This window comes from Gossypium raimondii, chromosome 7, assembly GCF_025698545.1.
Source record: "Gossypium raimondii isolate GPD5lz chromosome 7, ASM2569854v1, whole genome shotgun sequence".
Classification (NCBI taxonomy): domain Eukaryota; kingdom Viridiplantae; phylum Streptophyta; class Magnoliopsida; order Malvales; family Malvaceae; genus Gossypium; species Gossypium raimondii.
In genome coordinates, this window is record NC_068571.1 from 52018303 (window position 1) to 52034291 (window position 15989).

At 31.6% G+C, this 15989-nt stretch overlaps 2 protein-coding genes across 5 annotated transcripts; one reads left to right on the top strand and one right to left on the bottom strand.

Annotated features, from left to right (window-relative positions):
- Positions 1–1441: 1441 nt before the first annotated feature.
- On the bottom strand, positions 1442–6579 carry LOC105796244 (protein trichome birefringence-like 16). Of its 3 annotated transcripts, none has more exons than XM_052633559.1 (6): positions 6561–6579; positions 4976–5133; positions 4334–4504; positions 3697–3846; positions 3022–3217; positions 1442–2741 (listed from the first exon to the last, which is right to left on the bottom strand). In XM_052633559.1, the coding sequence occupies exons 2-6, from the start codon at positions 5130–5132 to the stop codon at positions 1913–1915; spliced, it is 1503 nt and encodes a 500-aa protein (XP_052489519.1). In that variant the 5' UTR covers position 5133; positions 6561–6579; the 3' UTR covers positions 1442–1912. The 3 variants fall into 3 exon arrangements, with proteins under 3 accessions (XP_052489519.1, XP_012481402.1, XP_052489518.1); XM_012625948.2 differs by having other exon boundaries at positions 6431–6567; XM_052633558.1 differs by lacking the exon at positions 6561–6579 and adding an exon at positions 6301–6319.
- A 2802-nt stretch (positions 6580–9381) lies between these two features.
- LOC105795899 (methylthioribose-1-phosphate isomerase) lies at positions 9382–13692 on the top strand. Of its 2 annotated transcripts, none has more exons than XR_008197567.1 (10): positions 9382–9560; positions 9651–9706; positions 9818–9976; positions 10353–10452; positions 11275–11417; positions 11526–11631; positions 11707–11845; positions 11927–12178; positions 12274–12374; positions 13410–13692. XR_008197567.1 is itself a non-coding variant. In XM_012625568.2 (10 exons), exons 3-9 carry the CDS (start codon positions 9834–9836, stop codon positions 12349–12351), a joined length of 978 nt encoding a protein of 325 aa, XP_012481022.1. In that variant the 5' UTR covers positions 9383–9560; positions 9651–9706; positions 9818–9833; the 3' UTR covers positions 12352–12374; positions 13410–13692. The 2 variants fall into 2 exon arrangements, 1 of the variants encoding a protein (XP_012481022.1); XM_012625568.2 differs by having other exon boundaries at positions 9383–9560; positions 11927–12195.
- Positions 13693–15989: the final 2297 nt, after the last annotated feature.

Here is a 15989-nt window from a genome sequence, read left to right on the forward strand (position 1 = left end):
GTCATTGATATGCAAGTCTTCATTGATATTCAATATTGGGTTCAAAATTTGAATAATTTTTTCGAGAGAATCTGAGCTTATTTAATATTGTTGTTATTGTAACTAGTGGTGAAATGTGATATTAAATTTTGGAGGTTTTGATTAAAATTTTCAAAAAGAAATTGTGTCTAATTAATTTTTAAATTTTTTTGATGAAATGAATAAATTTTTGGAATTCTAAAGGGTTTAATTAAAAGTTTCAAAATATTTGGAGGGCTTAATTAAAAATTTCAAAAAATTGTGATCGTAAGTAAAATTTTTAAAATTTTTGAATGGCTTAATGATAATCTTTCATATTTTTATGAGCCCTAGGTCTCCATTGACTTCTCTTTCGCTATTCTCCTAATTGTAACAATCTAGAGATTGTGGGTTTGAATGAAGGTTTTCGGAATCGGGTTGAAGATGAAATTGATCAAATTATTAGTTTTTGATTCAATTGGTTCGACTGATTTAATTAAAAATTATAAAAATAAAAAATATTTTAAAATAGAAAAAATTAGTTCAATAATTGTTTCAACTGATTTTAAGCGATTCTCAGGTAAACCAACCTAACTCTTTTAGAACCAATATCACAGTCAATTCACGGTTCAACTAACCGACTCAATTTAAACAGTGTTGGTTTAAATGTACTTAAAAGCACAATATCTTCCACTTTGAAATTTTATATCAATCTACAATAATCTTAGAACTATCCAATTTTTCATCCTTCCTAACTAGGGATTAATCCAAAAATTTATTTAAGGAGGTCGAAACTAAATTATAAAATTTTAAGTAATTAAAATATAATTTTATTTATGATTTCATTATTTTTAAAAGAATTTAATAGAATTTTTTCACTTTTTAATTTATAATTTAAACATTTTAAGAGATTTACATAATAATTCCTTTTCATTTTAGAGGACGAAACCCTACTTGCACCTTCAAATTCTCCCGTGCTCATAAATGTATATATCAAATCAATTTAAGATTTTTTGTGAATGTAAAATATAATTATATTAATAAATTTAAATATATTAATTGCAACAAGAAGAAAAAGATATGAAAATATATAAATTTCCTTTTTAAAATATAAAATATATAAAATTTCTTCCGACATCAGGTTGATGTAACAGGATGTATACTCTTTGTCAAAGATGGGTATCAAGTTGCACAACTTACGGAGAAAAGTAAAGCAAAAGTGGAACACAATTAAATATGCAATTAATTAGATTAATTTGGAATTGTGTTCTACTTTTCTATTAAAAATAATAAATCATATTAAATTAAACAATAAATTAATTTTTGATAAAATTTTATTTATTTTTACTGTTAAAAATTAATATGATTGACAAAATAATCAGATACATTTAAATTTGAATTTATTTATTGTAAATGTAGCATAATCTAATTTAACCAACAACAATAACACCAAATTATATCAAATTAAATTATATAACAATCCTTAAATTGTATATAATACAAAGGCAACATCATTCGACCTAGAAAAACAATGTTTGGAGTTTCATATATTCTCCAAATTCCAATATTGTGTTTTCCAGAATTTTCCCCTTGTAAGAAATTTTTTTCCTTCATCGGTAGCTGCAAATTGTACTCATTTTCAGGCCAACTTTCTTATTCAGCAGCTTCCTCCAGCAATGTTCACAAAGTGTAAAAATATAAAACGTAATGGCACACTAAGCTAAATGATCTATAGAGACGGTCATCTACTTCTAAGTATACTAACCACCAAATTTATGTGGGTTCTATAACACAAAGAATGAGCCGAAGATCCGACATCGAGATGCTGTTAAAACGATGCCGTTGAAAGTATAATACAATTGTCTCGCAGAGCATACTACAAGAATTCTTCGTTCGGCAACAAAACAATTCGGAACTAAATTAGCGCAAAGAGGATCTCGTTCCATGTGTCGGGTACACCGGGCAAACACCAATGTAAGCAATCTTGGACACCGGGTGATGCCGTAATACTGAACCGAGATATGTGACCCTCGTCTCTTACCTGAGACAATGCTGTTATGTCGAGAAGTGCAATCCTTGTCCCCTTCACAGCACTGGCAGCACTTTGATCAGTAGACTCTTCTTGTAATACTTCTTTACCGATGGACATTGGACTAGTGTTGTTACAGCTCCCTCCACTGTTCCAGTCCCCATTTACGAAGTGCCGAGGGGAGATGCTCCGATAAAAGGCTTTTAGATGAGGATGTTTCGGGAGTTGAGAGTTTAACCATTTAAGAGTGCTGTGGATTGTGAAGTTCTTGGCACTTCCCATATCGGCTATCCTCCTGTTGGTGTTGGGTTTGCCCCCGACGTACATGATCCACTTGTTAGCCTTAAGTTTCCCTCGATTCCAGTGATGCCCCGAATTTAGAACCAAGACATCAATTCTGTCGAGAAAGTCACATAAAAATGCAGGAGGTCGATCAAGATGCATTGCGTATTCTGTTTGTGGGTTCAGGATATCGAGAGGTTCCAAATCACAGAGGGTGGAAGACCAATAGTAAAGGACAGTAGTGTTAGTGCTGGGAAATCGATAAGCCCAACCGTTAGGACGTTTACCACCAGGTGGTATGACAAGTCCATAATCCTTGCCGACATCGAGGACATCTGGGCTATTCTTACCGGCTGTGATCATGCACATTAGAGACTGAAACTGCTGCCTACCTAATGAATCTCCAACAAAAGCTAGGGTTTTGTCTTTCATCCTGTAATGATGTTGAATAGATATCGGTTATATTCAAATACGGAATAAAGCCCACTGACCACTTGTAAACAAGTAATAGACCAAAAACTTCAGGAAAGAGAAGATAGTGCATCTATGTAGGTGAAAGCTAAATGCTAACTTTATGAAACCCAAGCTTTAGAACATCAGAACAGATGAATTGTCTTCTGACGAAGTTCGAGCCGGAATACTTGACTGAAGAGTTATAACCATGTAAAAATAAAATAAAAAGGGAAAAAATCCAAATCCAAAGATATTATTACCTTTTTAAGAACTTCGACCCTTCAAATTCTTCCATTTCACAGTCTTTTGGTTGCCATCTTAGCTTCTCAAAGGCAAAATCTTGACGCTGCATCATACGACAAGCCCACATCGATGCTAGCCACTGTTTACAACCATGCCCGGAATACAAAGGTCGCCTATCATCTATAACCCATTTCCCTTTTCTGTAATCACAGGCTAGAAAACGAAATGAGGTAATTATTTACTGATCAGTAATATCATCACAACAACAGATTCAAAATCTAAAGATTCAAACGGAGAGAGACAAGCAAGAGAGACTACTGACAACATAATCAAAGGTAACTTGCACCTCATCGACTAAACTACTAGGAATATGACTATATGATGAAGAGCACAATACAAATTGTTGCGAGGAATGGTTGATATTATCAAAACATGTAATAGAATGCAAAACCTATGTGTGAGGTTTGGAAGAGGTGGCAGAAACAAAGTAAATAACTCTTTGCTGAGATATCCATCATTTGCTTACAAGATATCGATCAACAAAGATTGATCAGACGTGGTCTTATCAAATCATGTTGATAAATGCATTTCCTCCCGAAGCATAATGTATATAACAACAAAACACTATAAGCAGAGTTTCTTCTCTGCAATTTCCAAATGTAAACTCATATCATGTATAGGAAATATTTTACCTTGATGGTCCACACTTTTTTCTTCTTGTTCTGAAGTGTTTCCTCTTAAAATTACATTGTTTGTTTCTGCTATCAGTTTTGAGTCTGATCCGCTTTCAATAACATTAGTTTCTTCTCTTTTGGGACTGTGTTTGTGTTTTGCTGCTGCTTCTGCACCACCATAACAAATTACAATGGGAACCCCCAAAATACCATGACTAATAAAGTATAAAATGAAGAAATTGGCTGCAGCTCATTTTAAAACAAGGAAAAGTGTGCTGGAGAGCACAAAACCATTTCTGTAAACATTAGACCACAAGAAAATAGAATAGGAAATCTCGCTCCAATCATTAATGAATTCACAACCAGACAGATATGAAGCAGGAAATCGTTAGATCATCTATAACAATGAAAATGTTTCATCTAACCATACAAATGCTCGTCAAAATAAGAGAGCTCTATAAAAATATGTACCATTGACATTGGTAATTATAAGCCTCAAACATCAGCTTGCGCGCAATACTTATGACCATGTCGATGAAAGTATTGGAATACCAACCAAAAACAAGATTTAGCATAACAAATTATTCTAAAAGATTAGTCACGGAAACATTCGAAAACTGTCTTTATTCTTGAGACAGATAGAACAGCAGATCACCTTTCTTCTGAATAGTAACTTCTTCAAAGTCTGAAGAACTTTTGTCAGTATTGGTAGAATGTGTCTTATCAACATGTTGTCCCTCTTTGTTATTTACTGCTTCACCCCGTGTCAATGTAGAAATATCTTCTTTCACATGTGTTTTGGGATCTACTGGTACAGTTTTAATATCTGCACCAGATATTATGAGAGGAAGGAAACCTATTGTGAGTAATAGTACTTCTATCCGGAAAACACTTTTATCCCTATATTCTAGAAGGAGCAAAAATCAAAAGAAAATAAAATTTCATCAACTTGGCATTAATGTATGCTGTTAAAAATATTGTCTTACAATGCAGAATGCCAAACCATGTTGCAATCCCTATGCTGAAAGTTACTAGGCTTTGACAATGCACTTTTTATTACAAAAAAAAATTGACTCCTTTGACAGTAAAAAATATACATATATCATATATGGCATCAACCAGGAATATTAACAGAATGCAGAATGACAAATAACTTCGTATTGGGCTTAGTTGGGCAAGCCAGTGAAGCAAGGGAGGACTGAACAATTAGTTGGAAAAGATGCTTGGGTTATCCTGATTAACAAAGTGAGAAACTAATAAATAGCACAGTGGTGAAATAAGGTAGGTTCAAACTAACCTGGAGAGAGCTGCAACTGATTTTTTGATGGCAGGGTTGAAGTAAGTGTTGGACTTCTGTCCCATGTCAAAATAAAAATAGTTGTACATACAAGAATAATGAGAGCCAGAGAGAGTTCTTTAGCCCTCCACCTCATTTTGTAAGGGGTTCCCTTCATCCTATAAAGACATGAAAGTAAGACATGTTGAAATGTCACTAACAGCAGAAAGCAATTCCTATGAGGAGAAAGCAATGATGGCTGTCACCTCAAGGAAAAACAAAAAAAGAAACAAAACTGCAGGTCAATCTACAGAAGTGTAAGTTATGAATACAAAGAATTAAGGCTGAACGCAAAAAATAAAAATGTGCTTCATACTTCCAAAACAACTACCAACCATCCAATCTTAAAGAAGCTATTACAGAAACTCTCTAGCTTATCTTATACTGATTCTATTGCTGCAAACATAATGCAGCCAGGATCCATGGAATGAGTCATAACAATTCACAGAAAGGGTAAGCCGAAATAAGTTTCTGAGCATAAATAATTGACTTCAAAGCACCGGAAACATTCTAAACCATTCTTAGGGGATAGCAACATTATCTGAAGGATTCAATACAAACATTACTAAAACAAACAATCGAACTTACAAGAAACAAATATTTGTTTAAGCACAGTTAGAACAATCTCCAGGGTTTTTATCTTTTAGTTTTAGCAATAATTGACAATTAAATTATCATAACCTAATTATCCACCGAATTCCTTATTTCCTAATAAGAAGTTTTAAACATCAAAAACAATTTACCTCATAAAAACTCAAAGCGAAGTTAACAATCTTCAAGCACATTAGATCAAATCAATGACAATGAAAGACAATTTAAAGAACACATTTATTGAAGTCAAAATCATAATATAAATTAAAACATGAAAAAAACAAAATTAAACTTAAAAGAAATAGATATTTCAACTCCATTTGTGCAGAAACTCAACATAGCTAAGCTAAAAAAAGCTTTGATTCTATAGAACGAATAGAAGCCAACAGATCCCATTCTAACTCACAACCGACATTACTAAACACAGCCAGGGTTTTTATTACTTGGTTTATAATTTAAACCTAATTATCCAGTAAATTTCCTTATTTTCTAATCATAATTTTAAAATCTAAAAACAATCTATTTCGTAAAAAACTCAAAACCGAAATTGACAATCAACATGCATATTAGATCAAATCAATGACGATGAAAATAACAATTTAAAAAAAAAAAGCAAACAACAACCGTTGAAGTCACAATCATCAGCTAAATCAAAACACGAGAAAACGAAATTAAACTCGCAAAAAAAAAAAAACCTGCAATACACGATTTATTGCCACACGATTCAGATCCAAACACAAAATCCAACGGCTCTGATCTATTGAATTTACAAAAAATAAAAATAAGAAGCTTAGATTAAACACAACTTGAGGAGATAAAAAGTACCTGAGGCGCATCAAAAAGCCAAAAATCTGAATTTTTTTTTTCCTTTTTTATTGATTTTTAATTGAAGAATGAAGGAGGGGGAATAAGAATAAGGGAAAGAGAAAACAAAATAAAATAAAAAATAAATTACCGTGTCGTTGATCAAGGGAATATATGGACATGTCGGTATAACAGCGTTGACGGTAAAGGAAAACGGTGGTTTGTAATTACCAAATTTTGCGGAATTTTAGATTTTTTTAATTTTACTTTTTTTTTAAAAAAAATTATCTGTAAGAAACTGTGAGGTCACGGAAAAGTTCCAAAAGTAAAAATTTTTTAACCACCAAGTTGATTTATTTTAAAAGAAATAAACTATTAAGGGTATGAATGTTATAGGAATATATATTTTTAATACGAATTTATATTATTTTGATATAAGATTTATTCAATGGTAAATTATAACAAAAGTAACTATAGGGTCTGGTTTTGATTTTTTATTTTGTTATATTTTAATTTAATATAAACTGCTTTCTCTATTTTTATAGGGTAAATCATTTATGAGGTCTCAGTATTATAAGTACTTGATCAAATCGATCTATCTATTATTAAATGAATCAATTTAATCCTAATACTATTAAAAGAATCAAATAAGCTCATATTTGGCTTGAAAATTAATTTTTTAATTGCAGTTCAATGTGGCTTTATTTGATTCTTTTTAATAGTAAAGGACTAAATTAATCTATTTAATAACAAAGAGATTAATTGGATCGAGTTACTATAATATAGAGACCTTTTAAATGCATTCACAATTTTATAATTTTGTCGATATTTTAACCCGAGGAATTGTTAACAAGGTTAATTATTAAATTAGTTAATGACATTATAAAAATACTAAAGTGTATAGGATTATATTTAAACTCTTATTATTCATAAGTATAATAAAATGTTAGTGTAATTATAAAATGATTAGTATGTTTTAAATAAAGTAGTATGTATATATTTAATAAATACATCACGAGCAATTTGTTTTTTGTTCGTTGATTAAGTTAAATGAATAAACATAAATAAGATTTGAGGCTTATTTATTAAATGAATCGAACACAAATAAAGTTAGTTCAATTCATTTATGTTCATGAACAAGTTTGTTTATATTTGTTTAAGTTTGTTTATTGTTCCATTAGTATATATTAATACAATTATTTTGGTTTATATTTTTATTTATAATATAATTATTAATATTTATATTTAACTATTTTATATCTAAAAACAATATATATATATATATACACAATTGTTTATTATTCATGAATATTGTTTGTGAATATGTTTGTTTAATGTTAGTGAACATGTCCGTTGTTCACGGACATCATGAATATTAAACAAATAAATATAAACATATATAATTTTAAATAAACGAACATAAACGAAAAAAATTTAAAATTCTTAATTAATATGATGAAACTTAAAAATAAATAAACAAACATTCGATGATTCATTTACAGCACTCCATACAAACAAACACCTATTGAGAAATTTGATCTCTTTCACTCGCAAATTTTTCTCGTCACTTTGTCTCCTACCACCACAGTTTCCTCAGTCACCATGCTTGACCAATTGGTATTTTCAAGAATGTCATATTTGATAGAAAAGAACTATATAGAAGATGCATCCAAAAATGGAACAAGGCCCATAAAATCGTCGAATTATTTAAATCAATTTTAGTATGATATAGTTATTTTTGTAGCAATTGGATAATTTTTGAAGTGTTCACGGTCAGCTTAAAGTATGATATTAATATATGTTTGTTCAAATTTAGCCCGAAATATGAGCTTAAAATTTTATCTAAATGCACCCATGTATACAAAAGACTAATCCAAGCTCATTTTAAGCCCACCCATATTATTTTTAAAATTTAATTATTTATTTATTTTAATATTTAGTAATTTTATATATTTTTTATTTATCGAAAATTTTTATATAGTCATATTAATATTATTTTAATGTTTATATTAGGGTAGTATTATATATTTAATATAGGTTTGTTTTTTTTAATGTGTTCTAAATGACATAATATATAAAAATAACATAATATAAAATATTATAAACTTTAAAACATGCCAAGTTGGGCTGAAGCCTTTAATATTCAAGCCCGAACTTGACCCATATTTTAAACGAACTTAATTTTTTTACCCAATCTCACTTTTTGGGCCTAAATATTTTTACCCAAATATTCTAAAATTTCAAGCAGGACTTTTGACCTGGACGGTAACGCTCCCAAATTATTTTTCTCTTGACTTTCTTTATGGTTTCGTCAATCATCATATTTATCGGTTAATCAATTTCAAAAAAATTCTCTTTGTATTTTTTAAATAATTAATTGTGTTATAAATCACTATCGGGATTGGAGAGAAACCATCTGAAGTAAAAGAAATGTGGATATTGATATTCCATCGGTTTAGGAGGTGATTTAAGAAGTTTATAAAATATTAATAATTTCATTGGTTTTTGGAATCGAAATAATGATTGAATTGATTAGGTCATTGGTTCTTAGTTCGACCAATTTGATTAATTTAAGTATCGGTGTAATCTCAATTAAAAAATATATAAAATCCAATTCTATCTTTAATTCAGCTAATTTTTTTTTGACTCAATCATTTTAGAGTGATTTACAATGTAAACCGATGTCCAATCTAATTGATTCGACCGACTAATCTAACCCGATTCAAACATCACTAGATATGGGAAAATTCGAAACAATAACCAAACCATAAAAGCATTTTAGTAAAGTTTTATCGGCATTTTATTTTTCGAGCCTTCCATTCTTACTTAACTTCACAATTTAAATAAAAAGGACCTTATTGTGAAAAGAATATCTAATGGAGGGACCAAAACCCAATTATACAAGATTCATAGTGGCGGCTCGTGCCTTGTCTCACTCTCGCGGCGCAACCACAACGAAAAAGAACATTCAATAGCAGCAAAAAAAGCTCGAAAAGCCAAAACACCTCTGATAAATCATATTATTTATTTGCTTTATCAAAAAGAACCCCAATCAATGGCGCCCGATTCCAAGTCGAGCAACGATCTTTGAATTCACAATTCTCTCCAGTCTATCTGTTACAAACGTGGATCCCTTCAGCTACTCGACCAGGTCTAGTTTTTTCTTTCTTTCTTCTTTCCCATCCATTTTCTGTATAAAACTGACGATCTTTGAACTTGGAATCTATCTTTTTCTGAACAGAGAAAACTCCCTTTGGAAACAGTGTACTTAGATATTCAAGATGCTACAGATGGATGGTAATGAGTAGTTTCTTCCTGTCGGTCTTTTGCTTTGTTTCTTTTTGAATTGGATTTGAAATAATGTAAGTGAATTTGGGTGTTTTTACTTTTATTTGACGGGTTTTTAAGGAATGCAATCCGGGATATGGTGGTTCGTGGGGCGCCTGCTATCGCCATTGCAGCAGCTCTTTCCCTTGCTGTAGAAGTGGCCAACTTTAAGGACTTTAATGGGACATCTGAGGAAGCTGCTTCTTTCATTGAATTGAAATTGGAATATCTTGTCTCAAGGTTTTCTTTATTTCATTGAACTGAAATTCGGGTTTTTTAGGATTGAATCATTACAGTTTCAATTCATTTTGGGTTTTAGTTACTTCGAGCTCGAGTCATTTTGAGTTTGCTTGTTTGCATCATTTTGAATTTGGGTTGTTTCGGATTCATTTTGTTGACTAACTGGGTTTAGTTTGTTTCGGGTTCAAATTGTTTCGAGTCTGGGTTTGAGGCTTGGGTTTTTAGGATTGAATCATTACGGTTTCAGTTCATTTTGGGTTTAAGTTACTTTGAGCTCGGATATTTTGAGTTGCTTGTTCGCATCATTTTGAATTCAGGTTGTTTCGGGTTCGGGTTAGAATTCACAGGTCTACTTGTATTGTATCTCCTTTTTCAGTCGACCAACAGCTGTGAATCTTTCTGATGCTGCTAAAAAGCTTATAGAAATTACATCAAATGCTGCTTCTACTACTATAATGCCTGAGAGTGTTTTCCAGGTGGGGTATTCATTGTTATGCTTTTGAGCAATTCCAGCTATTTGCTATCCACTTGTTGTATGAATTTGGTTCCTTAGAGTTTCTTTTGAGATACATGGGTCTATAAAAGTATCATGGATGGCCTATAGTACAAGTCAGACTGCATTTTACCTTTCCTACTAAAAAATGAGCAAAATAGTGTCTATACGTTAATTCAAATAGCAAACTGGTATTTCTGTTAAAAATTTATCCATTTTTATTATTAAAAACTGGTCAGAATAATCAGATAGTTACACGTGTAACTGTCTGGTTATTGTTACAGTAGAAATGCATGGAATTTAAGGACCTGTTTGCTCTAGAGGTGCTCATGGGCCGGGTGGCCCGGCTCGACGGCCCGCCCGAAATATGGGAGAGTTTGGGTAAAAATATAGGCCCGAAATATGGGCTTGAGTAAAAAAATGAGGCCCGTTTAGAAAACGGGCCGGGCATCGGGCACCACTTTTTTAGCCCAGCCCGGCCCGGCCCGGCCCGAATATAATAAATATATATTTTATTTTTAAAAATATTTTAAAAGACTTTTTAAAAATATTTTAAAATATTTTTTTAAAATTTTCTAAATTTTTTTTGTTTATTTAAAAAATGGGCCGGGCCGGCGAAGGATACGGGCTGAATTTTTATGGGCTCGGCCCGGCCCATGAGCACCTCTAGTTTGCTCTTTGATCTGACATATAGAGACTAATTTACCCATTTTTTGAGTAGAGGGGGAAAAATGCAATTTGACTCCTAGTACAATAGCCTCCATGGTACTTTTACGCTTTCGGGTATTATTTTCAATATTTACAGGCTTATATAGAGGCTGCTGAAATAATGCTTGATGATGATGTTGCTTCAAATAAAGCAATTGGGTCTTATGGGTCAAGATTTCTCCAGGACCAACGGAAAATCGTGCCGAGATTTTCCGTTTTGACGCACTGCAACACTGGAAGGTTTGATTGTCTTTTCTCCTGTTGTTTCTCTTGTAATGTTGGCAAAAAGGCATTAGAATTCATACAATAACCGAATAGGCATATGATCATGTTTCTCTTTCTTTACAGTCTTGCAACAGCTGGATACGGTACTGCCCTCGGTGTCATCCGTGCACTTCATGCTGAGGGAGTTCTGGAAAGAGCATATTGTACGGAAACCCGACCCTTCAATCAGGTAACCCTCTCGTTGAAGTTATTTGCATGATGAAATGGTTCATCATGCCTATTGTTCATTTGATTTTGATGACAGGGATCCTGGCTTACGGCTTTCGAGCTGGTACATGACAAAATACCCGCTACTCTGATAGCAGATTCCGCTGCAGCTGCATTAATGAAAGAAAGTCGTCTGAGTGCTGTTATTGTTGGAGCAGATCCTGTAGCAGCAAACGGTATTCTACAGATATTAACGATGCATTTCCCTTTAATATCTTGACGAAGTAATTTAACCGATTTCATTCGTTGAATTGCAGGTGATACTGCTAACAAAATTCGAACCTATAGCCTTGCCGTATGTGCAATGCATCATCACATCCCGTTTTACATTGCTGCATCACTTTCTTCCATCGACTTATCTCTTTCCTCCGGAGAAGAAATTGTCATCGAGGAAAGATCCTCAAAGGAGTTATTGCATTCACGGGGAGGACTTGGTGAGCAAGTTGCTGCATCCGGGATCTTGGTTTGGAACCCTGCTTTTGATGTAACCCCTGCCTATCTAATAACTGGTATCGTAACAGAAAAGGTCTCACATCGCACCCGGAATTTCGATTCTTTTACTCAGTTCTGTTAGTCTCTGATGAATAAACTACTATATGAACAGGGTGTCATTACTAAGAACAATGATGCTTTCAACATTAAAGATTTTGTGGAGAAGGCAGCCGGCAAGTCTACCGCGTGAAGTCGAAAAACTCTGCTCGATATGTAAGTTAAAACCGCGACCTGACCGTTGCTCTATGTTATAAGGACTTGTTGGAATCAGTCTTCTGTATTGATTGCCTCATTGTTGTACTACTGCCTTTTAGACCTGTCCATGGGCCGGGCGGCCCGGCCCGGCCCGACGGCCCGCCCGAAATATGGGAGGGTTCGGGTAAAAATATAGGCCCAAAATATGGGCTTGGGCAAAAAAACGAGGCCCGTTTAAAAATGGACCGGGCTCGGGCTCAACTTTTTTGGCCGGGCCCGGCCCAGACCGGCCCGAATATAATAAATATATATTTTTTATTTTTATTTTTTAATTTTAAAATACTTTAAAAATATTTTTTTTATTTTTTTATTTTTAAAATATTTTTTTGTGTTTATTAAAAATCGGGCCGGGCCGGGCCCGGGCCTAAGAGTCGGGCCGAAAATTTTTTCCGGACCCGGCCCGGCCCATGGACAGCTCTACTGCCTTTCCCATGGTTGTAAATGCATAACATGAATGAGTAAGGCGTTGGCTTGGGTTACTGACATTTCGGTTCGTTCGGGTTTGGCTAATTATACATAATTGGATAATGTTCTTACATCATACTTTTTACGGTAAAAGTATCATGGAGGTCCCTATACTAGGAGTCAAATTTCATTTTGCACCTTTTACTCAAAAAATGGGCAAATTAGTCTTTGTACGTTAGATCAAAAATCAAGCTGGTTTTTTCTATTAAATTTTTCATTCATTTCTACTATTAAAATATGGCATGGCTGCAAAATAACTAGACAATGACATGTGACGTATATCTTATGCTGACGTATAAGAATCAGTTTTTAACAGTAAAAATAGATGGAAATTTTAATAGAATGACCGGTTTGCTACTTAATCTAATGCACGTGGACTAATTTGCCATTTTTTGAATAGAAAGGATAAATTGCAATCCAACTCTTCGTACAAAAGCTTCTATGGTACTTTCACGTACTTTGTACTAGTTAGGCAAGTTTCGTGAAATTTGCTACAACGTGATTCAATTTTTTTTTGGAGATGTGTAGGAAGGAACTCCATTCACTCAGAAGTCAAGGCAAATCAACAAATCATTTAGTTTCAGCCGAGGTTAGGTCTAATTATCGTAACTCACTGAAATTTGAGATTTAATCTCTCTACTTTCATATGATTTGATCTTTTCTACTTTTATAATCTTAGTAGGTCCAGATTCATAGCACCATCAGTTGATTGGTAACCCTGTCTATATGATTAAATAACAGTGAAAAAGAATACCATGTCATGTAAATTAACTCGAGTTCGAACTTTATTTAACTTCATTTTACCTAGAAAGTCAAATATCTAAAAAAACAATCCAATATGAACTCAAAAAACTAAAAGTAATAAAAAACCCAATATTAAGTATGAAATCTTAAACCATGAAACTTTTAAAAAATTGAATGGCAAACCCAAATATTCCCATTTTTGATCTATTATGATCTTATAATAAAACATGGGGAAGAAAGAAGCAGGACAAGCCCTTGGGGTCTATAGAACAATATTAGAAAATATCTTTTAAAAATTTAAATATATTATAAGTTGATCTACTTTTTATAAATTTAGAATTTCGTCATTATACTTTTATTTTTATTTCTAGGAATTTAGTTTATCTATTTTCAGATTTTAAAACCAGTTCCAACTATTTAACGTTGATTAAATTATTTTATTAAATTCAAGTTCATTACAATATTTTTATTTTAGTTCAATTGCTACTAATGGAGTATTTTATTTTATTTCAAAATATTACACTAATAAATTTACGAAGAGAAACAAAAATGTTATCTGAATTTTGAAAATAAAAATATAGGAACTAAAATTTAAATTAGTGAAGAGTGCAGGGACTTATAAAATATTGTAACCAAAAACAAAACACAGTGGTAATAGGAAAGGGGAGAATGACTTCTTGTTTTAGTTTCATAAACCATCTCTGTCACTTCACAAATCAACCATACCTTCGAATGCTTTCATTTCTGACAATCTTTTGCCTTTTTTATGGTTTTTTTTTTTCTAAACGTGTGAAAAACTTATTAAAGCTCTATAACATTAAAATACTTTTTTGTTGCATTAAGGTCTTATTTGCAAACTTTTTAATTTTTTTAGTGATCAACATAAAAATTTATGAAAGTTAGAGTGATGGGATGTGCAATTTATCCAAAACATAACTATATAGTTGAAAACGTGAATGGATCCAGACACCTTACCTCGAGTTTTGTGCTCTGTCTCACATCATCCCACATGCCCTTCTCAAGTTAAAATCTTATTTGGATTAAAAAATATGTGTTTGTTTATTAAAAAATTGTAAATATTTGATATTATGGTGTAGATGTGATTAAAGTATTCTTTTTTTTTTTTGCTGGATTTCATAATATAAAAATATATTAAAACTCATAATTTACTAATATTATTTTAGCAATTAACTCTAAATTCGAATCAAACACAATTATTTTTAGTATTAAAATATATAATTTTATAAATATTGAATATCACATTAAAAATAAAAATTCATAATCTACTTCAGAATAATGTCTTTATATTTAGAGTGTAATAAATAATAAAATAATTGGAAAGAACACTTAATATCATCTTAAATTCGGGGTTTGAGTTTTCATATTATTTTTAGCTTTGAGATTTTGGACTTTGTTTAAATAAAATTGTCTTTGTTTTGTGTTTATTAAATTTTCAAATACACATAAGGTCTCAATTAATCTATTTATCTAAAAATAATTTGTAAAATCTATGATTATAAATGTTTATTAAAAATCTAATTAAACCTGATTTAATCACTTTCAATTTTAACTGACGTAATCAAATGTTAAATTATTTATATTTTGTAACTCTTAATGTGTAACAGCAATAAAAAAGTATCCAACTTGAAAATGTTAATAATGATAACTAAAATTTTAGAAGTTTTAACAACAACAATAAATAAGTAATGAATTAAGTGAGAGACTAGCGCTGAAATTAGATTTAGGTTTTCTTTTTCATTTACTTATAAAATATGTAAAAGCATAATAAATGCTATATTTAGAATTTATAAGCAATGGGTTTTGTTTTAAGTTTTAAATGGATTTATATATTGGGCTTCTATGTTCAAAAAATAATAAAATTTTAAAATTTTTTAAACGTATTTTTGTAACTTTTCAATGTTCAATGAAATAAACTGAAATCGAACCAATTTGATGCAATTCATTGACATCATTAAATCGAACCAAACCATAAAAAATTTCGAACTGAACCGAATTATCGATTTGGCTTGATTTCTCATTTGGTCAATTTTTTTCTCAACCCTAAAAAACATTATGCCCTCAACAAAAAGTGCTATGAATTAAAAAGGAAAAGCTAGGATATAGTTGGTCCCCCAACCACAAGTTTTTAGGATTTGGTGGAAAGTTTTAATTGTTTAAATTTAATTATAAAAGTATATAAAATATGAATTAAAATATAATTTTTAATATTTTATTATTTTTAAATAGTGAAAATCGCTTTTAGACGGGCCTCACCTGAAAACAGGTCTAGACTTGAATTTTTTTGAAACTGGGTCTTGACATGACCCAACCTATAACACCTCTGCTTTGCATAAAAGCATAAAG